The following is a 26,998-nucleotide window of genomic DNA, read 5'->3' as shown; positions in this document are numbered from 1 at the left end:
ATATATATATATATGTATATATATATATATATTATATATACTATATATATTAATATATATATCTATATGTATATATATGTCTATATATATATATATATATATATATAATATATATATATGTATATATATATATATATATGTATATATACACATATATATATATATATACATATATATCTATATGTATGTGTATATATATGTGTATGTATGTGTATATATATATATGTATATATCTCAATCAAAAAGGGTAGCCATTGTTTAATATAATATTAATAGATATTGAGCAATTTGCCTACCGAGATTTACACACAATTGCTGAAAAAAAGCAACCGGCCACAGCTGAAAATCTAAAAAAAAAAAAAAAAAGCCAAATCTTGGCCGATTCTTGTCAATAAGTGATATATATAGCAGTCCCACAAAAACTACTACTTTGATGTATAAATACTTATAGTAAGGTTTTTTTTTATAATAATTTTTTGTCCACATTACCATAATAGGAACTGCTTAATTTTTATTTAATGTCACAATAAGAAAAAATATGGGTTTGTTTATAACCGTTTTAGTGAGAATCCCCCTGTGCACATTTTCTTCCTTTGTTCTGGTGGATTATTATGAGATGACATGTGCGGGTTTTATGGTTCCTGTGTGTGTGTGTGTTTGTGAATGCTAATGCTCTTATGAATCCTGCAGTGAGCGTTTCTCTCTCTCTTCCTCTTTTAGAGATCTAGGCTATTTATAGCTTCTTCTCCCAGCGTTATCATGCCTACTGATGTTGTTTTGCCTTTCCACATAATTACAAATACTGCTTTTGGAAATCTGTTGCATTGTTTAAACCAATGCAAATAAAAGGTATGCTTTGAGAGGTAGACATACATTATACATTCAGTAAGTTCAGTAAAATATTGAAAATACGGCAAAAAATTCCTGAGTGAAACGTCAGAGAAAAAGCATCTGGGACTTGATATGAAAGCTGTATTGCTATTGTTTTGTTACCTTTAAGATAGTGAGTTTATGTCAATCCCTGAGTCATTTGCTTCAAAATATAACATCTTCCCTGGCAGTGGTCCATATGTTGCATATGTAATCTGTGTGCAGAGCTGTAATACAATATCCTGATGGCTTACGCTTCCCTGATCCTCAGCATTTCTCAGTTGGAATGGTTTCTCTCTGTCTTCCACAGATGGACTTCCCAGTAAAGAACAGCCACTAGAACTTCTGAAGCCATCTGGAGTCAATCACATTCCTTCTGGTAGGACCGAGTCTTCTGTGTGTGTGTGTGTGTGTGTGTGTGTGTGTGTGTGTGTAGTTCAGTCAGCTGTGGGCATCCCTGTTGGCATAGCCAAGGGTCATAGGGCATCAAACAGGGTTGCTGAATAAGAACATCTGATTGGTGTTTTTTACGGGTCTTTGAAAGAGATAATTCACCCAAAATGTGAATTCTTTTATGATTTGTGTTCCAAACCCAGGAGACTTTGGTTAATCTTTAAAAAAAAATTTTTGTTATTTTTATTGTTATTTCCATTGAAAGTTCATGTAACGAAAACTTTGAAGATCCGAAAAGGTCATAAAGACAGCATAAAATAAATCTCTTTATCTTTAAAAATTTACTTTCTGTCTGTCTGTCTGTCTGTCTATCTTTCTGTCTTTTCTGTCTGTCTGTCTGTCTGTCTGTCTTTTCTGTCTGTCTGTCTGTCTGTCTTTCTTTTTCTTTCTTTCTTTCTTTTTCTTTCTTTCTGTCAGTCGTCTGTCTTTCTATCTTTCTGTCTTTTCTGTCTGTCTGTCTTTCTGTCTTTTCTGTCTGTCTGTCTTTCTTTCTTTCTTTCTTTCTTTCTTTCTTTCATTCATTCATTCATTCATTCATTCATTCTGTCAGTCATCTGTCTGTCTATCTTTCTGTCTTTTCTGTCTATCTGTCTGTCTGTCTGTCTGTCTGTCTGTCTGTCTATCTTTCTGTCTTTTCTATCTGTCTATCTGTCTTTTCTGTCTGTCTGTCTGTCGTTCTGTCGTTCGATATGTCTCTCTGTTTGTACATCCACCAGTCTGTTTATGTCTGTCTGTCCATCTTTTGTTTTTTAATTTCTTTCTATTTTATTTTTCATTATATATTTTAATTTTTATATATTTTAAATATTGTGTGTCTCTATGTATCCAAAAGGAAGCTTGGCTAGAATATATGAATGCATATGTATTTTTCTATATATGTTTGTGTGTCTGTGTGTGCGCGCTCTCTCTCCTCTTGGATCTGGAGTAGCAGTGGATTGCTGGCTAGCCACAAACACATTGGTTAGTCGGATGTGGTTTCCCTCTGCTCTTGCTAAAAGAGACGAGACAGACCATGGCATCTGTGTACAGACATGTTGGCCTGGTCAGAGAGCCATACACAGACCGCTGGAGTCTGAGGACTCTGGTACCACACTGGAGCTGAGAAACGTGGTCATGTCCATGTTGAACACACAGTATCTCTGAAGGATTCACATTGTTTCATTTCTGAGAAGTACAGCTGGGCGTGTAGGTTTTTTCTTGGCTAGAGTTTGAAATCTGGGACTTTTATAGTAACTCCTGTAGTAAAGGAAGAAGGTGGAAAGTATTTAAGACGAAAATAAAGAATAAAAGAAAACAAGGAATAAGGAAGGGAAGGATGAAGTTTGAAGCGTGCTACAGTAGACTAGGCAGGAGAATGAATGAGGGAAAACATGAAAAAATACAAAGGAAAGTGAAAAACAGGCATTGTTTAAGGAAAGAGAGATCGAAATAAAGGCAAGAAATGTAGGAAAGATGTTAAGCACATTTTCTATTCATAGTCTGAGGCTGAACTGGACTTGAAGGACTTTAGGGGTTTTGTGTGGGATTTGTTTGTCTTGATAACCTGTTTAGACCCTGTCTAGGCAGCTTCAGCTGGTTCAGGCTCATGTAGGACCGGGTTTAGGACTGGGGCTGTGGATCAGGAAACAGATGGTGCTGAAAGTCTCGCCTGGAGACCTGCTCACTGCCAACGGCGCCTTTCCACTCTTTCACTCTCCCTCTCTATCTGTCTCTCTTCCCCTGTTCCCCCTCCTCGCTGAATTAGTATTGATTGTAAACACGTTCTCTGAGCAGGGACCGATGTTACATTATACCATATGTTTAATGCGTCCGTGAGGACATGGCGTGCTTGCTGTTTTTGGACCATAACACTCCCAGCCAGTCCTGGTGTTTCTGGCCCGGATGGACTGTAGTTTTGATGTATTCATTTGTCTGATGCTGGAGTCGGAGCAGCACATACGCAATATTAAACCACCATATGCAGCTTCATGCATAATTCAACATGTGTGAGACGTGTAAGCATTAAATATGAAGCGGTCTGTGCTGTTACTTTGGGAAAAAAATATTGTTAAACATGGAGAAAGGCAGCTATTTATATGACATACCAGACATTAGAGCTCATTTTCTTTAGCATAAGAAAAAAAAAACTGATGTTGAAAAAATGTTTACATTAACTTTTATACTTTAAAACCGTTTGTCCTTCAAAGATGTATTTGGTCAACTGGTTTTTTTTGTTTAAGTTTAATATCACTTTATGAATTATTATCTTTGTTGTTTTGTTGAAACTGTGCATCAGATGAAAGTTTAAAGACTCTAGCTTCGATATTTGACCACTGTTTTGATAAAACATTGTTGCAGTGAGAGTTATTTATTAATTTATGTCAGGAGTGCAAAATAATAAATCCGTATTATGCCAAATTTTGAATAGAAATTCACCACTCATTCATATTCAGTCACGTCAGCAGTGGTTTATTTGTGTTCACATAGACTCACTGAACAGCGTCCAAAAAGGGTTTATAGACCAAAGATGCATATCTACGGAGATATATTGATATATTTACTGATGTTTACTTCATATTTTTTCAGACAGAATAATCATTTCTATTCATTTTCCACTGATTTACGCGATCTGATGATAAATAGCCCTCTCCCAGCGCTGTATGTGTGTGTGCCGAGCTTCGTGCACGCGCTGTGTCTCACACAGACTCTGATTCGTCCTTCGCCTTGTCAATCTTAGAGTCCATCATAACAAGACAACGTCACATCGTGTCACATGCTTCATGTACACTTCCGCATTGATATCTGACCACAACAACACAGATACACCTCTGTACCCACGACATATCCAAACAATAAAACACGCGATTACGATAGTAAAGCTTGGTATGCGATTTTCTTGAGATTTGGGGCATTTTTATAGAAAATATTGAAAATGTACATCTGAAATGCTAACTTGTGCAGCGATGTAAAAGGCTATAAATAGCATATTTTTACAACAGTAAACGACCAAATTCCACTTGTGCTCGCAAAAGGAAGTTATTACAAACACTCGATCTGGGTTTAAAGTGAGTGAGTTTTGAGTAAAAGTGTACTAATAATTTCATAAATAGTCTGATATAGCTTGATGCTAACGTTAGCTCTAATGCTGCTAGATAACAGGTGCGGTTCTTCTTCATAATGCATTTTTTCATAATAATTCACGTAAGGGTCGTAAGAAAATGTTTTGTTGTATTTTTATAGTAAGGCTTTTAATAAAAGTGGGGCAAATGAATACTGGAACTGAAGATTTGTGTCTTTGTAGACCTTAAAATACCACCACAACAAAGGCTAATAATGGCGGAATAAAGAACAAAAGAATAATGATAAAAGAATAATGCGGATAATGTGTCATACCTGGCGGAGGTGTGAAAGGATCGTTTCGTGAGAACAATAGAATCATGAATGGAGGATCGTTCAGAGCCAAATAAACATGAGAAAGCATAAATGAGAGCTTTACATGTGAGTTTACAGAAGATGACAGGGGTCATAAATCAATCCGATTAGCCTTCTATAAAAACACACGACATGGCCTTAGAAAATATTTCATAAAATTCACAGTTTTACAGATTATATTATGAAATTTCAAATGAAGCATTGGTAGACTTGTGGCTTTAGCTACACTATGTTTCTAAACACATATCCTACATCAACAATTTTTTAAATACATTTAAAAAATATGTTTTTCATATTTCTATTTTTGTTTTTATGTTTGAGTTTATATATCTTTATTATCATAACAGTCTGAGTAATTCTGATTCCTGAACAGTAAACTTTGAAGTGTCAGCTTTGTGAACATATGTTGATTATGTATCTAATCAGAAAGAATCATGAGCAGAAACCTTTTTATTTTGGGTATGTCATTTCTGTCTCTATGCTGAAAATGGGGGGTTACTGGTAAGGGGTTAAAAAGGTTTATGTGTGTGTGTGTGCATTGGATTGCATTGGAAAACCAATCAGGACTTAAAAATATCTCCTTTTGTGTTCCAAAAAACATACACATTTCTCTTTTTTGCGCTAGAAACTCATGAGTTTTGAAAAAATGTCAAAATGTTCATGTTTGGATGAACTATATCTTTAAATTTTCAGAGGGAAGTGCATCAGGAAAATCGCCCTGTTTACATGTCGAATTGCTTGAATGTCTGAGTGTCCTGAGCGCTATATCTTGTGTCTTATTTATGCTGTAGACGGCCTTTGCGCGGCCCTCCAGTGTGAGTTCATTCAAGCATGTTTGTCTGTGTCTGTGTGTCTGCTGAGAGCTTGAGTCATCAGTGTGTTATTCTTACAGTCTGTAGTGGGTTGATGTGTTTATGTGTGTGTGTTAAAGCCTCCTAGACAGCACACATGACACACAAACACACATTCTGGTCAAGTAATGCTATGACCTTTTGATGCATTCGCACATAATTCGCTCGCTCGTACACACTCTTCCTCAGAGGAGGGTTGTGAAAGCGCACTGGCTCTCACAAACGTGCCGGGCAGATCTCCTGCTACGAGGGAGGAAAATGAATTGAAAATGAAGATGAGCTGTTGGCGACTTGTTAAACGCCCACAACTCTGAGCTCCAAACTGGCCTTCTCCAAAAAAGCATGCAAATGCATCTGCTCTTTATAGCGATTTTATTTGATGCATTTTTGGAGAGTCTTTTTGCAGCTTTATTGCTTAGACCCAGTAGAATGGAGTCAAATGCAAACCTGCGTTTCTCGTTTGCAATGGAAAAAGGTTTAACTCATTTTACCCTGCTCAAATTAGAGATCCTCCAGAAGATCGATTATCATAAAAATATTCATTTTAATATTTATTATTTAATTAATATAAATACAATGTGTAATTGTTTATTTAATAATAACAATTTAATTTAAAATAAATACATTTTATTGTTTAATGTGAAATTTTGTATCAAGCTACGGCATGGAAAAAAGTTATAAAGTCGCTTATACATTGGCTGTCATGGATTGCCAACAGCGTTTTAATAGTTATATATAATATCCATTACTATAAAAATACTAAAAATGACAAAATTACTAAAACTTATTAAAACTTCTAGAATCAAAATAGAAATATAAAAAATAGAGCGTAGAGATAAGTACAAAGTAGACATTCAAAAGAAACAGAAAATATAAAAGTAAAAAAACTGACTCAGAACACTAATAAAAAAACTTTAATAGTTTTTATTAGTACTATTAATACTAAAATAGTACTGGTTGTGAAAGCAAGAAAACCAGCGTTTGCATATTTTAGCTTCTTTTGATGAGGCTATTTGCTTATTTTGTCCTTGATTTGTCTGATTAGGTGACTCATTTTTCAAGTGATATCTGGCAACATTGAAATGAACTGTATTAGCAGAACCTTTTTGTTACATACAGTATAATAATATGTTGCACTGTATACAATTTATTATATACATTTTATAATTTTATTTATTTTCTTTTATTATTGTGTTTATTATACATTATAAAATGTATGGCTTTCAAATAATAATGTTATATTGGATCTGATTACTTTTAATTTATCCCCAGAAATTGCAAAAAATAAAAAATGAATTAAAAAAATAATCAGTCAATCTGTATAAATATTGCCTTTGATAGCACATGGCATCAGATCAAAAAGAAAATAAGTGGTATTTTCCATTCCTAGTTTAAATCTATTCTGCAGATTACTTTTAATAATAATCACTGAAAATAATAATAATAAAAAAATAATAATAAAATCCATAAATAAATAGAGCTTCCGTCTGTGCCTGAGATGTTGTCTTTGTGTGATTGCTGGTCGTCTGAAGAGGAGGCGGCTTTGAAAATGTGATTCACACAGAGGCTAATGAAGTTTATGAAGACAGATTTGTTTGCATATTAAGTAGCCTGACTGAGCGTGTGTCTCATTCAGAGGAAGCAGTGAGAAGCGTGTGTGTGTGTGTGTGTGTGTGTGTGTGTGTGTAATGCAGTAGATAAGTCTGAAGCACTCCCACACCAAAACTGTCTGCTAAAGATGGTCGTGAAACTGCTGCCTACTTATGCTGAGCGATATGTTAAATATTCATCATAACTTTGATTTGAACATTTGTGATGATTTAATACACTTTTATTGGGTTATTAAGTTTCTTAAAGGCAGCATCTTTCACTAGTTGTGTGATTCCTCCCTGTCTTTTCATTAGCATTTGTGATTTAAACTTCAGTTGCTATAACAAATTTCAAAAAGTTTTAATGACTCAAAAATCTTATATGGTTGCATCATCACTCAAAAGTGTTTACTGAAAACGTGTCTTGATTATTTTTAGATGCATTTTTACTGTATTTTACTTCTTGCTTTAGACTTTATTAATATTTATTTGGCAATAGTGGTTGTTTGATCCTCTAATTTCCCCTTTTAACGCGTGTACACAAAGTACCTATCAAGAAAAAGCTTTAATATCATCAGAAAGATGTGAAGTATGGGAATATTGCATCCTCACACACTTCCCCTTCAGTGGTGTGTGTTGATGTGTGTGTTTTGGGTTCTGGCCGGTGCTCCCAGACTCATATTTTATCACAGCGCTGTCTCTTTATTTAGAGCACTGAATTATAGATGAGTTCTTGAGAGGCAGAAAAACACAAACAGCACTACAGATAAAAACACATCAGGACAGAGCTGGGCTCATGAATGGGTGTGACCTGTATGCTAATCCACCACCTACCCACCCATCCACCCACCCTCCATCCACCATCCATCCACCCACCATCCATCCACCCACCCAACCAACCACCATCCATCCATCCATCCACCCATCCACCATCCATCCATCCATCCACCATCCATCCATCCATCCATCCACCATCCATTCATCCACCACCCCCCATCCACCCCACCCACCATCCACCATCCATCCATCCACCCACCCACCCACCATCCATCCATCCACCCACCATCCACCCACCCTCCATCCACCCACCATCCATCCACCATCCCACCCACCATCCATCCATCCATCCATCCACCATCCATTCATCCACCCTCCATCCATCCAACCACCCACTCACCATCCACCATCCATCCATCCACCATCCATCATCCACCCACCCATCCACCATCCATCCACCTACCCACCCATCCACCATCCATCCATCCACACACCCATCCACCCATCCACCATCCATCCACCACCCACCACCCACCATCCATCCCTCTTCATCCTTATCACCGCCATCTGCTACATCCACCCATCCACCCACATCCACCCATCCATCATCCATCCACCATCCATCCACCCATCCACCCACCCCACCCACCCACCCACATCCACCCATCCACCCACATCCACCCATCCATCATCCATCCACCATCCATCCACCCTCCATCCACCCATCCAACCACCCACCCACCCACCATCCATCCATCCATCCATCCACCCACCATCCATCCATCCACCCTCCATCCATCCAACCACCCACTCACCATCCACCATCCATCCATCCACCATCCATCATCCACCCACCCATCCACCATCCATCCACCTACCCACCCATCCACCATCCATCCATCCACACACCCATCCACCCATCCACCATCCATCCATCCACCCACCCACCATCCATCCATCCATCCATCCATCCATCCATCCACCCACATCCACCCATCCACCCACATCCACCCATCCATCGTCCATCCACCATCCATCCACCCTCCATCCACCCACCCACCCACCCACCATCCACCCATCCACCCACCCATCAACCATCCATCATCAACCATCCATCCACCCACCCACCCATCCAACATCCATCCACCTACCCACCCACCCACCCATCCACCACCCATCCACCATCCATCCAACCAACCACCCACCCATCCACCATCCACCCAACCACCCACCCATCCAGCCACCCCAACCACCCAATCATCCTCCATCCAACCATCCACCCACCCACCCACCCACAATCCATCCACCATCCATCCATTCACACACCCACCCACCTATCCATCCATCCATCCATCCGTCCATCCGTCCACCCCCCGTCCTCCACCCACCCATCCATCATATCCACCTGTCCACGCACCCACCCGCCCATCCATCATATCCACCCATCCATCATATCCATCATATACATCCATCCATCCACTCAACCATCATAAACACCCACCCACCCCATCCGTCCATCCACCTACCCACCCTCCCTCCCATCCATCCATCCATCCATCCATCCAAAATTTATATTTAAAAAAAACAGCGCTGCTATTTTTTTCACCTGCTAAAATAAATGTAACTTTTATTTCCACAAAAATTTTTGAGCAGCAAATCAGCATATTACAATGATTTCTGAAGGATCGTGTGACAATAAAGTTTATAATAAACTGTAATAATATTTAATAATATTACAAAGTTTTACTATATTTTTAATTAAATAAGTACAGCTTTTTTGAGTCTAAAAGACTTTATTAAAAACCTTAATATCTAGTGTTGATCACTACAGTGTGCATGATGATAGCACATGCACAAACTGCTATATCAGGGCTTTAAAGTTATGCAGAGTTTTTAGGGATGAAGATTAAACTTGAGGCACATTGCAGCACTAATGTCGTGCATAATGAAGATGTTTTTGAGAGTTATGGAGCAATCACAGTCACCTTGTCTCCTCTATGAGGAGAGTTTCTTTTTGCCTTACGGTGCATTTCTCTTTCATTTTCTCTCCCTATCCTTCCCTGTCCGCTTCTCCCTGAAGAACAGGGTCATTGCGCTGCTCCACCTCTCTCTCTCTCTGGCTCTCTTCTTTTTCTCTCCTCACAACTGGCTGAGCTCCAGAGCGGCTGGAGTATGGCCAGGTCAGTCCAGCACCGCTAAAGCTGAGAGGGTGGGACGGGCAGAGGCTGAGGGCGGAGCCTAACTGTTTCCACGACAGATCTGTGCAATCCTACGAGAATTCAGCACAAGTTTTAGTGCTTATTATGAAACCTATATTGCATAGGATTTCTCACTCTCTGCTGATTCAACACCAAAAAATGCATTTGGCCAAGACTCTTTTGCTGACACAAGTTTAGACTGTTTATTATTGGAAGAGAGATCAATTGACTCATGAAGTAGAGTTGGGTTGTATGATCAAAATCTTGGAGACCCTGTGGTTAGTAAGATTTTTTTCATTAAAGATAATTGAATTAAGATTTAATTTAAGTCTTTTATGCTCTCAAGTGCTGCATTATTAAAAATACATTAAAACAGTACATTTGTGAAATATTTTTACACTTTAAAATACCTGTTTTCTTTTTCAATGTTTTTTTCAGCATCATTACTCCAGTCTTCAGTGTGATCTTTCAGAAATCAAAATTGTTTCTGATTTGCTGCTTGAGAAGCATTTATTATTATTATTATTATTATTTTGTTAAATACAGTTTGTGGTGCATAATTTTTTTGTCATACTTATATTTTAAAGATTTTTTGCTGAATAAAAAATTCAAAAGAATATATTTCAAAAAGAAATCTCTCTTAAAACTGTGGGGATGAATGTCACTTTTGATCAATTTTATACACGTAATCCCACCTAACATTAAAGTTTTTAAATATAATTTTATGTTGCAGTAATTTCACATTCAATCTTCAAATTAATGTCGAAGCAACATAAAGACAGAATATTTTTATATTTGTTTAATGGCGTCTTTTTTTATGACTGAAGGCAAGTATACCAATCACTAAATTCTAAATTAAATGTAGACAACTCCTTAAAGCTCCAAAAATGATTGATTTCCTATTTTTCTTTTGTTCTTTGATTAACAGACATCACAGCAGCTGGGTTATTAGGTTATTTGGCTGCTATAACTTTAAGAGCTGCTGCTGCAGAACGTGACGTGGATCTGACAAAATTAATTGATAAGATGAGTGAGATTCAAAACCCTTTTCAGGTCCCTATTGCAGCTAATGAAACAGAAGTCTTGCACATTCACAGAAAACAGCTAGCTTCCGTGTTGAAAAATAAGGTGGATAACGCTTTATACAATATTGATTTTGTCAAAGTAGCTTCACAGAGATAACAGGAAAATACCAAAAACAATTAATGAAACTATGGAGACTATTTAGATTCTGCAGTAAAGCAGCTCTAAAAGACAATAGTGTCATTATTTAAATCATGCCAGTTTAGTGAAAAATCCTGTCCTAAACAGAAGTCACTGTCAGCAGTCTTTTCAGCAGAATGCTCTGTAGGCTGTGAGAGGTAGATGGCAGAGGTTTAGGAGGAAGTCACCCGTGTACAGTACATGGGTTTTTGGAGTGAGAATGCTGGCTGGTCCAGGTGCCAGCCCTCACAGATGGTCATCATGCCTCCTGCCTGGCCCTCTGAATGTGGCACCCCGTCCGCCCGTCTTGGCACCCGTGTCCAGGTCAGAGCTGCCAAGCGAAGCGGGCGGCAGGCAGTAGACGGATATTCTGCCTGAACTTTGGTGCACTGACTAGCATTCTTGATAGATCTAATTCGTAGACTTTGCACACATTCATCTACATCTGGTGTTGGTTCTAGAACTATCATCATTGGTTTGTCTCAAAGTATTAGCAATGTCTGTGGTGTAAAAGCAAGATTGTGCTTCAACACCTCAGTCTTTCCCATCTGAGGCAGGTGAATCTCGCAAACATGTTAAGGTTACATTACAAGAAGCTTTTGACTTTAATCAATTTTTTTTTTTTTACTGATATTTTATGTTCAATTAAATATTAAGAATTAACAGTGAATGGGTTATTTGATGGTTTAACTGAGGAATATAATTGAAAAAAATGCTATTAACAAAATAAATTTAATTTAAATGAAATGGAATAATACTAATATTATACATTTGATAATAATAATAATACATATCATTATGTATTTTTTAATCATGCACAAAGCCTATTTTTGAGTCATTATCATCATTTAATATTTTTCATTTTTTTGAAATAATGTTCATGATTATTATTAAACACATTTTCTCTATAGTCTATAGTTATGTTTCGGGCATTTTTGTTTGTTTGTTTGTTTATACTTTTCACCATTATTGATAGTGATTCTTGTTACTGTAATTACTGAATTGTTGTGCTACCTTTACAATTTATAATCAAAATATATTAAATCGATAATATCCACAGCAATTATCACTATTATTTATTTAATATTAATCTTGTATTAATAATAATTGATTAATTCAATAATTATTTTATTTGTTTTAATACAATAAAAAAGTAACAATCTGGGGGTGGCTGTAGAATATGCCTAATTGTCTCAAAATTATATAATAATAACAATAAAAGTAATAATAATTATAAGCATTTTAATATACTTTTTGGAATAAAATAAACCAGGCTTTGTTATATTAATCCAAGCTGTCAATTAAACAGTTTGTGCTGTCATTCAGTCTTTTTATGAACTCTTTCTCTCTCTCTTTCTCTCTTTTGTGTGAGCAGTTGGTTCCTCATAATCAGAATGTAGCTGTCCAGATGTGTGTTGTGACTACGATGGTGTCCGTTCTACATAAATGCATCTATCAATCAATCTCTGTGTATTCTTCTGCTACTGATTGATTGACAGCTTGAGTGTTTTGATTGATAGACGGATGTTTCATTCTTCAGCAGTCTAAGTCTGTGAGTCCAGCTGTCAGTCAAACTGGCCGTAATGGCCTGTTAGAGGAGCATTGCGTAATGCTCTAAATGTTGCCAGGACCAGAGCAGATCAACACAAGTCTCCATCCACTACACCACACCACACCACAGGCTTTTCCACGACCTGCTGGAGAACAGCTGCCGCCCGTCAATTCAAATTGCAATTCCTTTCCAAATCAAAGGTGAAGTGTGTTGTTTCTGCACTTTTAGTGTTACCAACTGGAATTGCAAACTAAATGATTTTGTAAACTGGTTTCCCTAACATTACGCAGTTCTTCCAACAGATCCCATTCTTCATGCCAAAAGACGGTAGCTCATGACTTCCATAGTATGAAAAAAAAAGTCATTGGCTACCGTTAACTGTCTGGTTACCAACTTTCCTCAAAATATCTTTTGTGTTCAGCAGAAACAAGAAACTACAGATTTGGAATAAGTGGAGGATGAGTAAATGATGACAGAATTAAAATTTTTGGGTTAACTATCCCTTTAATTTTACCACGAGAAAGACACTCTTCACTTTTAATGTAAGCTGCTAGAATGGATTGATTGGTTCTGGTCAGGCTCCTGTCGTGTGCTTCTCCACGCATTTCATGGGCTGTAACGAGATGAGAGCAGGACATTAGATGGACTAATAGCAGAGGACCAGGTCTTTTACGGGAAGCAGCATTGCCGTTATTGCATAGATTGAGCGAGAGAAAACAATTGTGCTGTAAGGTTACCCGCAGATACGCAGACCATGTGCTTACCCACAAGCATGTTTTCAAACAGCCGTTATTTCCTGATGGCTGCTGAGGTCCAGACTGACTTTTGATTTCCGACTGAGTGGACAATGTTTTAACCCAATTCATTTGCCTCTGTCTTGTTCTTGAAGAGCAATAGCTACATGCTCTGTAAACGGAAGGGATGCGTTTTACTAGATTGTGAGTTTTGTATGTGTGTTTGGGGGGGCGGGTGTCGTGTCTAGACTGTATACCATTTGAGCAGGATGGCTTTGCTCTTATTTTCCAGTTTCTGAGAAAGAGGGCATTTGTCTAGTGAAGCAAATGAGCCTGTAATACCTCTGCGTGATTGCAATTCAGAATGCAGGTCTTTGAAGATGAGCCCTGTCGGTGAAGATTTAAAAGATAGGCGTAATTGTGAAAACCATGAAGCTTTCTAGAAGAAAAAAAAAAAAAAAAACACATCAGTGTTAACTCAGCGGTAGAGTTACTCTCACAGGATTTACTCTCTCATTGTTTGCATGTGCTTTTAAATGTTTCATTCACGCGCTGGTCTGACCTGTGCTTTTTCTGAGTGCCGCATACACCCAAAGCGTGCACTCAAGCCTGTCAAACAGCGCCTGATTATTGACCTAAGTTATCTTTTGCACTTATACTGTCAAAACAAACTCTTATTATTTGATGCAGAAAATTGGGAAAAAAGCAGCAATAATATGTATAGGCCTATTTATTATAATATAAATGTATATTTATATTCTATGATTTATATGGTTTTGTATTTCTGTACATTAATGTTAATGTAATTTGCAATAGATTCCAGAAATGGATTTATCACATAACTTAACTTTACATAATAATATAAAAATGTATCATTCAATGAAATAGATTATATGGCCGAAAGCTAGTGAGAAGAATGAATGGAGAAGCTTCGATTAGAGCCTACAAAAAATCCTTCAGAGCTCCCTGAGAGGCAGCATAATCACCAAGTTAAACATCATTAGGATCATCATATACAGCGAAGGCAGCAAAAGATTTGGAGAGCTGCAGAAGAGAAAGGCACCTCTCAAACAGAGTGGGAGATGGGAGAAGGAGATCCTGCAGCTATTAAAGGAACGTCGCTGCCTCTGAATGTTGTGGAGAAAAGCCAAAGACCATGAAAAGGAGGGCCTAAAGAACCTGTGGAACCAGATCAGAGATAGGTTTTCACATCTGAGGAGAGCAGAGAGGAACAGGAAATGAAGAAGCCAAAAGGAAAAAGCAAGGGACCCTTTTAAGTATGCCAGGTTGTACAGCGAGCAAGAGGCGCATCAGCAGCTGGACCAAATGGCATTCCTTACAAAGTCTACAGGAACTGCCCCACAGTCCTGAAGCTGCTGTGGAGGCTGATGTGTGTTGGAAAAACCAAAGCCATTCCTACAGCATGGTGCAGGGCAGTCACCGTATTCATCCCGAAAGAGAAAGACTCCTACAACATCAGCCAATTCAGAGGCATTGCGCTTCTGAATGTGGAAGGGAAGATCTTTTTCTCAGTGATGGCAACATGCATGACCAGTTACCTTCTAGCAAACAAATGTATTGACACCAGTTGCCAGGAGGCAGGCATCCCAAGATTTCCAGGCTGCATGGAGCACTCCGTGATGATTTGGGAGCAGATTCAGACAGCCAAGCGTAATAAATCAGACCTCCATGTTGTGTGGTTAGATCTCGCAAATGCATATGGGTCTGTCCCTCACCAGCTCATTAGGTTTGCCGTCAACTTCTTCCATATCCCACCATGTTTTCAGAGTATCATAACCAACTACTTTAAAAACCTCCATGTCTGCTACGCAACCTCCAAATTTATTACTGGGTGGCATCAAGTGGAGAAAGGAATAACCATGGGATGCTCCATCTCTCCCATACTCTTCACAACACCTTTCGAGGTCATACTTACCGGAGGAAGACAGACAGTCAGAGGAGTCAGATCCCCATCAGGTCAGCGACTCCCTGCTCTACGGAGCTACATGGATGATGTCAACACACTCCTTCAGACGGCGGCATGCACCAACAGGCTTCTGAAAAGGCTAGAAGACCTGTTCTCATGGGCCAGGATGAAGATAAAACCATCCAAGTCAGCAGCCTTTCCATCCGGAAAGGAGCCAGGAAGGACAACATCTCCATCTCAGTGAGTGGTGAGAAGATTCCATGCTTTATAGACCAACCAGTGAAAAGCCTGGGAAGGCTCTACACTGCTGACCTATCAAACAAACACATGGCTACCTCTGTAATCAAACAACTCACTGGTGGTTTAAAAAAGACAGACGAAAGCCCACTACCAGGCAAAGTCAAGGTCTGGTGTTAGCAGTTCACCTTATTCCAACGCTTGCTGTGGCCCCTGAAGTTATGTGATTTCACCTCATTGACAGTCCTGAAGATGGACACAAAGGCAAATAATTACATCCGGAAGTGGCTCGGCCTTCCCTGATGCCTGTCCACTTCAGCTCTGTGCATCTGATGAAAACCATCAGCTTGGGTTACAAACTGGAAAAGGTGCGGCTGCTAATCAAGCTAAAAGACTCTTCTGACCCAGTAGTACAAAATGCCAATGCCAAAGTTCGTACCGGAAGAAAATGGGATGCACAACAAGCAGTGCATCAGGCCATAACTCGTCTGAAACACCAAGAAGTAGTGGGATTGATACAGCATGGCAGGGCAGGCTTCGGATGGACAACATCAACCAGCATGTGGTCCAAAGCCACAAAGATAGAGAGGAAAAGACTGATTGTTCTGGAGATCATGAAGGAGGAAGGTGAAAGCTAAAGGGTCAAAGCTGTGAGCCAATCCCAGCAAGGGAAATGGACAACCTGGGAGGCCGTAATCGACAGGACCATCACATGGGCCGATCTGTGGAAGCTGCCCCAAGCAAGGTTTTGAAGAGTTTTGCCTGCTCTGTGGCCACCAGAGTCCCAGCCTACAACACATTCTCTCTGGCTATAAGACTGCTCTGACCCAGTGCCAGTATGGGTGGCGCCATGACTGCATCCTGTGGAAGCTAGCAGAGGTCATTGAAGTGACTCGAAGTGAACAAAGCCAGCATGTCAACATTATAGCAGTCTATTCAATTTGTCAGGCAAGGGGGAGAGGTGCTAAGCAGCTTCGTACGGGAGAGCTCCCTCTTGTCACCAGGAGGTGAGTGGGATCTGAGAGCCGATCTTGGTCGCCAGTTGAAGTTCCCACAGAAGATTGTCATAACATCTCTTCGACCTGACATTGTAATCTGGTCCACCTTCACGAGCTAACTGTGCCATGGGAAGACGGGATGGAGGCAGCATTTGAGAGGAAAAGGGAGAACTATGCAGAGCTTGCATCTGCATGCACGCAAGCTGGGTGGAGAGCATATACCTTTCCAGTGGAGGCTGGTTGCAAAGGCTTCACCAGAACCTCCACGCAGCGTTTCCTTAAGACTCTCGGAGTCAGAGGCGCCAAGCTGCAGAAGGCCCTGAAAGACCTGGCAGAGGAGGCAGAGCAGGGGAGCTTTTGGTTCTGGCTACGCAGAAAAGAAAAGACGGATCCTAGGGCAGCTGCAGGGGGCGACAAGGAGACATCCCTGCTGCTGCTCCACCACCTAGAGATGTTCTGGGATTAAAGGAGAGAAACATCAAGGATGGGTGGCTCCCTCTGATGGCCCTGCAGCTGCCCAACCGCCACTGGCAGAAGTGCGTCTGGCGGAAATGCCTAGCAGGTAGCCTTACATGTGCATTTACACACACACACGCACGCACACACACACACACACACACACACACACACACACAAATACACACAAACAAAACTTTGTTATATAGTTGTTTTATGCAAGTGAGTTTTTATATATATAAAATTATCATTATTTTGACAAATTTGTATTCATTTCTGTGTTTTTGGATAAATAGATTTATAAATGTATAAGAATAATTCAAATTTTATATATATTTATATAGTCATGATTTTGATAAAACAAGATGGAAAAATACAAAGGGCCTCTGTTTGTTTGCAAGCTTTAGCAATTCTGTTTAGTGCCATTAAGATCTTGAAAAATCTGCAGAACAAAGCTGTTCTTGGATATGGTTCTTATCTCAAATTAATCAGCATATTTCCGCATAAGACTTCTGACAGCTTCTATACTGCAAATGAATGGACACTTGGACAAACTCCAGTAGAAATGCCATTCATTCGTTTAGCTCTTATTCAAGAATCCAGAGCTAAATGAGCTTTTTTTCCACACATTTCTGAAGAGGCTTGCAAAGTCCCTGCCCCTTGCATGTTTGTTTATGCAATATTTTGCCTAATTTGATTATGCTTCCAGGCAGCACAGATCCCTTTAACACGCTGCATACTTATCCACAGTGCGGGGATAGTAAAAGGCTGTCCCACGACCCTGAGCACTTTACCAGCCTCACAACACAGAGCAAAAGACCTCACTTCATCTCTGCGCTTTTCGTGGCACCACAACCATCATCTGCTCCTCTTACTATGAGAGCTTTATTTTTCTGCTTTTAAAAGCCTCCATGCATCTGTATACTTATGGTCTGTATTATTCATGCTCATACATCGCTCTACCTCACCCGCATCATTTCTGACAGCCGAGAGAGAGAGAGGGGATCTGAGCATCTGTGAAGCCTCTGGTCAATGCCAGTGAGGTTACGCAGCCTGGCCAGGCCAGAGTCCACAGGGGCCTGGAGCTCTTGAGTGGAGACACCAGTGGGCTAATGGAGCAGCACACCCACTCCCTCAGCTGCGAGAGTGAGCCTGTGGGACTTAGTAAATATGAATGAGGTCTTCCTCTCACGTGTTCCTCGCAGCAGAAGCTATTGATGTTGTTTTGACATCCCAGTGTGAGAGAACAAAAGACTGAAGAAGGCTGGGCTCTTCCAACGCACTGCACCATGAGTTTGACCAGACCTCGTCTTAACCAGCCGTGATATGATAAAGCAGAACTTGACAGTGATTATGGGACAGAAATGAATGGGGGTGAAAATGCGTGATATTTGGCTTTTTTTAATTATCGGCATTGGCTGTTAAGTTTTTTGTTTGGCTGATGTGTTGGAATCAGAATTTTTTTTTTGACAGTATATATATAGCAGTTCTGTTTGGTGCCATGTGATAAAGCAGAAATTAATTATGCGACAGAAATTAATGGGGGTAATAATTTGTAATATTTGGCTTTTTGTGTTTCTGTTTGGCTGATGTGTTGGGAAAAAAAAGAGTATTATTGCATTTGCTTTTTTGTTATTATAAATCGAATGTCAAGTGCTATAATATTTTTCCATCTACTGTCAGCATTCAGCAAATATGCATTTTATTATTGAATTTTTTTAATATCTATTAAAAAAATAACATTTTCTTTTCCTTTATATTGTATAGGACTTATACTATGATAGCTTACATAATCAAGAAGTTGGCATCAAAATTAATCTGTTTTTCCAGATTTATTTATTATCTAGTTCAATAGATAGTTTTTAATATTTATTAATTTTCAAATTATTTATTTGTAAATTCAGAAAATATTGTATATAATATAATTTTAATTTCAGAAATTGCTATGTATGTGTTTTTACTATTTCTAAATGATCTCTAATGTGATATGATATCAGCAAAAAGGCCACCCTGCTCTCGTCCATTAAAAATTATTTAAATAAATAAAATAAAAAATGAATAAACATCTTGATTGCTAGTAAACATGCTATTAAAATTCAAAATAAGAAAGCTAGTATTCTAACATATTTACTAAAATTCTATTCTACCCATAGTTAATTACTACCCACTGAGTTTCAGTTGATTTTGATCTACACAAGATTTTTGCTTGAAAGATTCTATTGGATGTTCTAGCCGCATTTTATCCTGCAAGTTACTATTACATGTCTGTTGGGAGCTACCTTTTCCCCTCTAAGTGAATTCCCATTGGAATTCTTTAGGATTTACTCAAATAGAATTGGACCAGGTTGAGCAGTGCTTGCACACTTATCATTTTTTAACATTTGCCTGAGTGAATCGGCTTTCTTATTAGCATCAGTGTGAATCATGTGGATCTGTTTGGCTTTAGAGTGTTTAGTGTTGGACCTGTTGGAAGTATGTAGTTTGTGGGACGTTTCTTCAGTCCATGCTGTTGATCAGAGCTCAATCTGCACTCTGGGCATGCTCATTTGTAGATCTTGTCTCTCTGTTTGGGTGTTTTAACACACTACTAGGGATGGGCATTTCAAGCAAAAATACTATTCGAAAATCGCTGGGTATTATTCGAAAATCACACCCCTCCCTCACATGCAGGCACTCATAGGACACCCATAAAAGGGAAAGAGATAATTCACACTTTCAGTCTGTATTTTAACAAACTGTTTAATTCATTAGGGAATACGCTATCAAACCTCAAGCCAGGTAATGATTGTAACGTGCTGAAACATATTAAAATAATATAACCGAATGACTTATGTGAACATACATTTTAATGTGTCTTCATAACAATAACGTCATAATCTCATTTTTTCATTCAAAAACTGAGCATGTCCACATGTTCAGGATGAAGACGGAAATGCAATCGATTCACAATTTTAACTTAGTCTGGCCACAGAGAACAAACAGATAGCAAGCTCACTCGGGCCGATTCTGGCTGAAATGCGGCACTGTTGGCTCAGTCTCGGCAGCGGTGAGAAGGTAATGGGCCAGAGCCGTGCCGACACTTTAAAAGACTTCTGGATGTCAGACGGCTTTTTCTCCATAGGCCGATCTCGGCTGAAAGCTGTTGTACCTGTGGCAGGTCCACACTCTGTGTAGTTGTGTGTATTTACCTTCGGGCCGAGCTCGTTTTGTCACAGGCGGGCCGCTGCTAGTGCTAGATTAAGGAAATCCACCGCTGGAGAAAAAGTTTTGGTGGTTAAATCTCGACACAAATCTACAATATGCGAGTGAGACAATGTTGTTGTTCTTCTGATGTCTTCGACAGCTTTTAGGTGCATTATTGGTGGCTCCACCCTCTGCTTACATGAACGCATCACCAGCACATCAGCACCGAAAACATGGATAATTATTGTCTAAAAAAATCGCACAGCCTATTCGATAATCTATTATTAAATCAACTAATTGAATATTCGAAAATCGTGACCCATCCTTACACACTACCTAACAAAAAACAGAAGCCTATATATCATATGATCTTAAGGGTGTTATTTCTGCTCATCTCCAAACAGAATTGCAACAGTAACTGCTGTTTTTAAAAAACTGTTAAAAGCATTTCTACAATTTCCATTGGTTGACAGAATCATGGACAGAAGGATGCTGACTTTCATTATGCTTACATTATGATTTGTTTTCTCCTGCATAGCTTTTTTTCATAATTTTAATGTCTTTGCATTGTCCTACAGTGTGGAAAATTAGGGATGCATGATTTGGGGAAAAATCTAATTGTGATTTTTCTGGCAACATGGGCAATTGCAACAATTTTGTCAATCAATCAATCAATCAATCAATCAATCAATCAATCAATCAATCAATCAAACAAACAAACAACCAACCAATCGATAATAATAATAATAATTATTATTATTATTGTTATTATTATTTTTATTACTACTACATGAAAATATAAAAAATACTAAATCACTCTTGTAATATTTTACTATAAAACTAAAAAAACTAAATTATTTAAGGAATATAATAAGAACCTTATTTTACATCTCAACTGTAAAATTATTCTATTTTATTTTATTTACATATATTTATAATACATTTATAATAAATCACATTAAGCCATATTTAGCATTTTTGGTTTTATTTTGATGAAAATAAATATTTTGCAGTAAATAATGCTAATGTGTCCAGATTTTAGTCTGCTAATGCACATGGAGAAATGGCTTTTTTCTTAGACTTGTGATTTGTCAGATGAGGTTCGCTGGCTTGATTTTGCTCATATTTTATTCTGTGCTCTCAGCCGTTTGTATCATAGTCCAGCTCTGAATGGGCTTAAGTAAATGTCTCAGGCATGACACATTAACATCGTTACACTAATAATTCTTTTCAGGTTTGAAGGGAGCACTATTAACGCTGGCGTATGAAACAGATGGAGACTGTGACCTCACGTGTTTGATTGTAATGAAACGCTCTTATATCTGTCTCTTTCTGCTCTGTGAGTTTGCAGCTGGACAGTTTCACACACACCAAGGCAGGATTATAAATAGTGTAAATCAATAATAAATGACACCGTATTTCCCATATTTGGAGTTGGGCTTCAGTGCCCTAAGGGGAATGGATGAAAATATCATTCTTGCAGTCTTTCTCTCTCTCTCTCTCTCTCTCTCTGTATTTCAGGTCTGTCGTTTCCCCCTGAGTACAGCGAGGCTTCTTGTTTATACTGTAGCATCCATCTTTTATTTATTTCCCTCATCTGTTTGGCTGGCTGCAGATTTCTCCATTCAGAGCTGATCATTAGAGGAACTGCATTATTTACCATTCTGGCCCGCATCGCTGAAAGGAGGAGAGAAATGGGGAGAGATAGGGTGTCCTATATCCATAAGCCCATTTTAGCACATTAAAGTGGCACAGAGGAGTAAGTGACAGTATCTCCAACAGAGATCGACAGATGTTATTTTTTATGACTGATAATGATTGTTTTAATGTTTGAGTGCTCAATAACCCATGTGCAATAGCCTGATTTTATTTTGCTTTTTGACACATTGATCACTAAGCAACCATTAGACTATAATGCATATATTCATTAATAATAGTAAGAATAATAATGATAATTTATATATTTATATTTATAATTTATTATTCTTTTCCCAGAAATGTTTGTATATCCATTTATATTATTTTAGTTTAAGTAAATAATTAAAATTTTTTTATTAAAAATTATTATTTATTATTATTATTATTAATATTATTATTGTTATTGTAAGTTATTTTATAATAAATGCAAAAACAATAACATTTTGGTATTGTTGTTATTATTTGTATTGCATATTTATGTTTTGCACAATGTGTGAGGTCAAAAAGCAAACATAATAATATTTTTGTTTGTAAGTTAACCTAAGATTATATTATATTACCTTACATTACATTACATTACATTATATTAATCATTCTGTCATTTTGTCCTGAAATTTGGTAAATATGGCTGTACGATTCAGGAGAAAAATTTTACTTTTGTGTTTTTTCTAATAAAACTTTGCCCATTTTTTTATTTTATTTTTTTGCCAGAATTGTGCAATTATCAACATGGCAATAATAATAACAACAACAATAATAAAACAATAATAACTAGAATTATAACAATAATAATAATAATGCTATTTATTTATTTTTTAATTATGTTCATGTTATTTATTAGACTATTTATTTAGTGTCTAAAGACTGTCAAGCATTCCTTCAGGAACACCATTATAAGGTTTTGAAAGAGTTTTTGTTATTTTATTTTTTTAATAATACAGAATAGGCTATTTTAGGCATTCGGGATTCCTCTGGGATTCTCCAGTTGGTGCTTTAAGTGTTTTGTTTTTAACTTTTTTTTTTAACTGCCTTTTAATTCTTACGGTGTAGTGGAAATCCAGCAACATTTCCGCCCACCTCCACACATCCTGGTAAATTTTCCCCGTCTTCCACTGACTTTCAAATGCTTTCTATTTCTGCCCTGTTTATCAGAGCAGATCTGTTGTTCAAACTAAAATAATCCAGGCAGGATGAAGGAGTTTGTATCCGGGAGCTTTCCGAGCCATCATGGGCTGTAAAGCTGTCATGGAAAAGGCCCTTCCCACTCACGACTTGATGATTCTGCTTTGCATGAGCTCTGCCTCACTTTTTGGCCGAGGTCCATGTGTATGAAGCCCAGGTGTTTTTTCAATGGCCACTTTTGTTGTTGATCAAAGTAGCTCGCTGACATCACAGCTAGAACTCTTGACTCTCACTCGTTCCCACCTGAGCTATACTCACGGGCTATTTTCTCTTGTGCCTGTTATCTCTCGAATCAGTTTGTAACAGAGATGCATTTGCGTCATGGCCACTCATGTTCTGATCATTCAGGTCCAACTAGATTTTGACATTTCCTGAAGAAAATGTGAGTTCTGGTTGCCTTATTGCTAAACTCACAAGTTTTGTTACCAGGTAGTTGCTTTGCTGTTACTGAGTTTAGCACGTTGCCATGCATTTAGCCTTTTTCCTAATTTTACTATAGAGGTTGCATAAATGTAATTAAATATTTGGTCCAAAATGTGTGCATGCTTAACAAGCAAAAAATAAGCAAGTAATAACTTGCGGTTCAGTAAGTGAGTCTGATTCATCATTGCTTTTTAATTTGCTTAAAATACCCAGTTCATATATTCATTCATTCAGTAATTGGACTACACTGGTCATACTGTATATTTTGATTCACTAAAAAGAATCAGTTCTCAAGAATCATTGTCTCTGAAATCAAACACTGGTTAAACTGTATGTTGATTTTTGTTTGTTTGTTTGCTAAAAAAGAATCAGTTTGTAAGAATCATTATATCCGGATAGGTTCGTACAATTTTATTGTATTTACTTTTGTTTGTGTGTTATTTATTTATTTATTTATTTATTTATTTATTTTCTCCCTTGCACTGGTTGGACTACATGTTTTTGGTTCATCAAAAAGTATTTATGTATTTATTTATTTTTTTAATGCCTTAAACTCCACTGGTTGGGCTGTATGTTTTTTGATTCACTAAAATAAACAGTTCTTAAGCATATTTCTGGAATCAAATTGCACTGGTTGGTCTGTATGTTTTTTTTTTTTCCTTCCTTAAAGAATCTTAAGAATGATTCTTTTTGGAAACAAAGTACTGGTTGGGGTATATGTCCATATGTCCATCTTTTTTGTAGTGTTTTTTTTAATCCAATTGCACTGACTGGATTGTATGTTTTTGATTCACTAAAAAGAATCGTTCTCTTTAGAATCAAATTGCACTGGTTGGCCTGTATGGTTTTGTTTAACAAAAAAGAATCAGATCTTAAAAATCATTCTTTCTCGAATCAAACTAGACTGATTGGGCTGTACGTTTTTGTTAACTAAAAAGAATCAGTTTATACAAATCTTTTTTCTTTTTTTTTTCAGACTGCACTGGTTAGGCTGTTTGTTTTTGTTCCACTAAAAAGTATCAGTTCTTAAGAGTCATTCTTTACTATGTTCTTTAAAATAACTATTTTGTGATATGTACCGTTACTGTGCCATAAGCGATACTGGCAATCCCTAATTTATACTACACTACCACCCTTGCGCTACAGTGCTCTGACTAATCAGAAGAGGAGGGAATGTTGATTACATGACATGTTTTGTTATGTGGAAAAGATTTATCTTAGTGCGTGTTTGTTTATGTGAGTTGGGATTGTGTTCTCTCCCTATTTTGGGCTGAGCTGAGTTTTAATGCTCCAGGCTCTTTGTAAAAGATCGAGCAGCACTTCGTTTGGGTGTTGGCCGTGTGGTATTGTTTGCTTGGCATCGCTGTATGAAAGGGATCTGTAGGATAAATATTTCAGCGCTCTCTTTCTCTCCCTGTCTCTTGGTCTTTCTGTGCCCGTATCTGTACACACTGCGTATTGATTAACATTGAGCCCAAGTAAATGTGCCATTGATTTTCTGCTTTAAGCGCCAAGCTTTACCAACGTGACCTGTCAGGCAGACTATCCCATGAAGATGGACCTCCTCTTCACTTCTTTCGAACCTTTTGGAAACACACAGTCTCCCAAAAAAATAACGTGTACATGGATGGGGCGTGTGTGGTGTCACATGATGGAGTCTGCCGCTCAAAATCGCAACGACGCTCCATCCATCACGCCTCTAATGTTCTCATTTGTGATTTTTCTGAAGCACCTCGCTCTCCAGCTTTCTTATTACCTTCAATTATTCAAAGACGAAAGAGCTAATCATTCGTGGTGTTTTTTCTTCCCAAAAATGGCGACCTAAGGCCTTCCAGATTAATTAGGTGACAAACCAGCTAGGATACTCATGCCAAATATGTCATTACGTTATTATATTAGCTCTCTACTTGTGTTTGTTTTTGTCATGGTTATACCGATTGCGAAATAAATGGCTTAAGGTTTGAAGTGTTATGGGATTTCCCTGAACAATGTGCTGGAGAAGATTGATGGCTACGCAGCGTTTGAGCTCATGATCATCAAGATATTTTTGTCCGATGAGTCAATCGATCAATAAAATGAAAGACTCGAGAGGAACTGAAATGAGCTCTGGATAAAGCCTGCTGGGAATGGGAATGTTAAATGAGTAGTCAGATGAGATGTGTGTCCACACTGCTTTTTCACATTCCTAGTCTCATAAATAGTAGCGATTATTTCACTCAACAATGAAAATTGCCGTTTCAGACCACTATGACTTACGTTCAGATGCTCTATAGAGCACAACAGTAGAATTTAGAAAGTAAAAATCACACCCATGTTTTACTTTTAAATAGAAATAACGTATAAACAGACCAATTATTATTATTTTTTTTGTGAATTGTTGTGAATTTCTTAGTGGTGTTAAACGATTAATCGCGATTAATCGCATCCAAAATAAGAGTTTTTTTGTTTACATAATATATGTATGTGTACTGTGTATATTTATTATGTACTGTATATATAAATACACACACATACAGTATATATATAAAAAAATATTTACATGTATTTACATTTATATTCTTATGTTATATTTTATATATAAATATATTTAATATATAAACAACATTTATCTTAAATATATACATGCATGTACTTATATATACATAATAAATATACAGAGTACACACACATATTATGTAAACAAAAACTTTTATTTTGGATGTGATTAATCGCGATTAATCGTTTGACAGCACTAGAATTTCTACATATTCTATGTACATTTAAAAAAAATCGACTTCAAATGTTCTACTTTTTTTACTGAATGGGATAGTTCACCTAAAAAGTAAAAATTGTTAACACCTCTTGTCATCCCTAAGACTTTCTTTCAGATGTTTTGAGATTTTCAGAAGTAAGATCCTATAGAATGCAACACTATAATTATTACATCTGTAAAGTAAAGATGTATTAGCAAAAGACAAATCAGAAAAAATTATTTTAGCAACAAGCAGTATAAACTGCTCATGACACACCTACCATGAGCTCAGTTTTTTTTAATACACACACACACACACACACACACACACACACACACACACACACACACACACACACTTATTGCTATTCTTAGTGTAAATAGCCTCTATCACTATTTACACTTAGTGCAAATAGCCGCTGCCATTTTTCTTTCTGTTCAAACTGTTGGGAAATCACTGCAAAAAGTGGTTTCATGTGAACACTACTGTATATTTTTTTGACAGTTTTGCAATAAACTTAAGAT

The 26,998-nt window shown here is 37.7% G+C and overlaps 1 protein-coding gene across 10 annotated transcripts in view; it reads left to right on the top strand.

Annotated features, from left to right (window-relative positions):
• LOC109096423 (histone deacetylase 4-like) overlaps positions 1–26,998 on the top strand; it is a 211,662-nt gene that overhangs the window by 85,740 nt on the left and 98,924 nt on the right. For 9 of the 10 annotated variants that reach the window (XR_006155648.1, XM_042731793.1, XM_042731795.1 and 6 more), the window contains one exon: positions 1,181–1,249. The exons of the other annotated variant lie outside the window; for it this stretch is intronic. Coding sequence is in view for 7 of the 9 variants with exons in the window: in XM_042731793.1 (XP_042587727.1) it covers positions 1,181–1,249 (69 nt within the window). In the remaining 2 variants the exon portion in view is untranslated. The remainder of the gene's footprint in view (positions 1–1,180; positions 1,250–26,998) is intronic. 10 annotated transcript variants of the gene reach the window in all.

This window comes from Cyprinus carpio, chromosome B9 (genome assembly GCF_018340385.1).
Source record: "Cyprinus carpio isolate SPL01 chromosome B9, ASM1834038v1, whole genome shotgun sequence".
NCBI lineage: Eukaryota > Metazoa > Chordata > Actinopteri > Cypriniformes > Cyprinidae > Cyprinus > Cyprinus carpio.
Note: the sequence above shows the minus strand (reverse complement) of the source record. Positions and strands in the feature narration are given on the sequence as shown.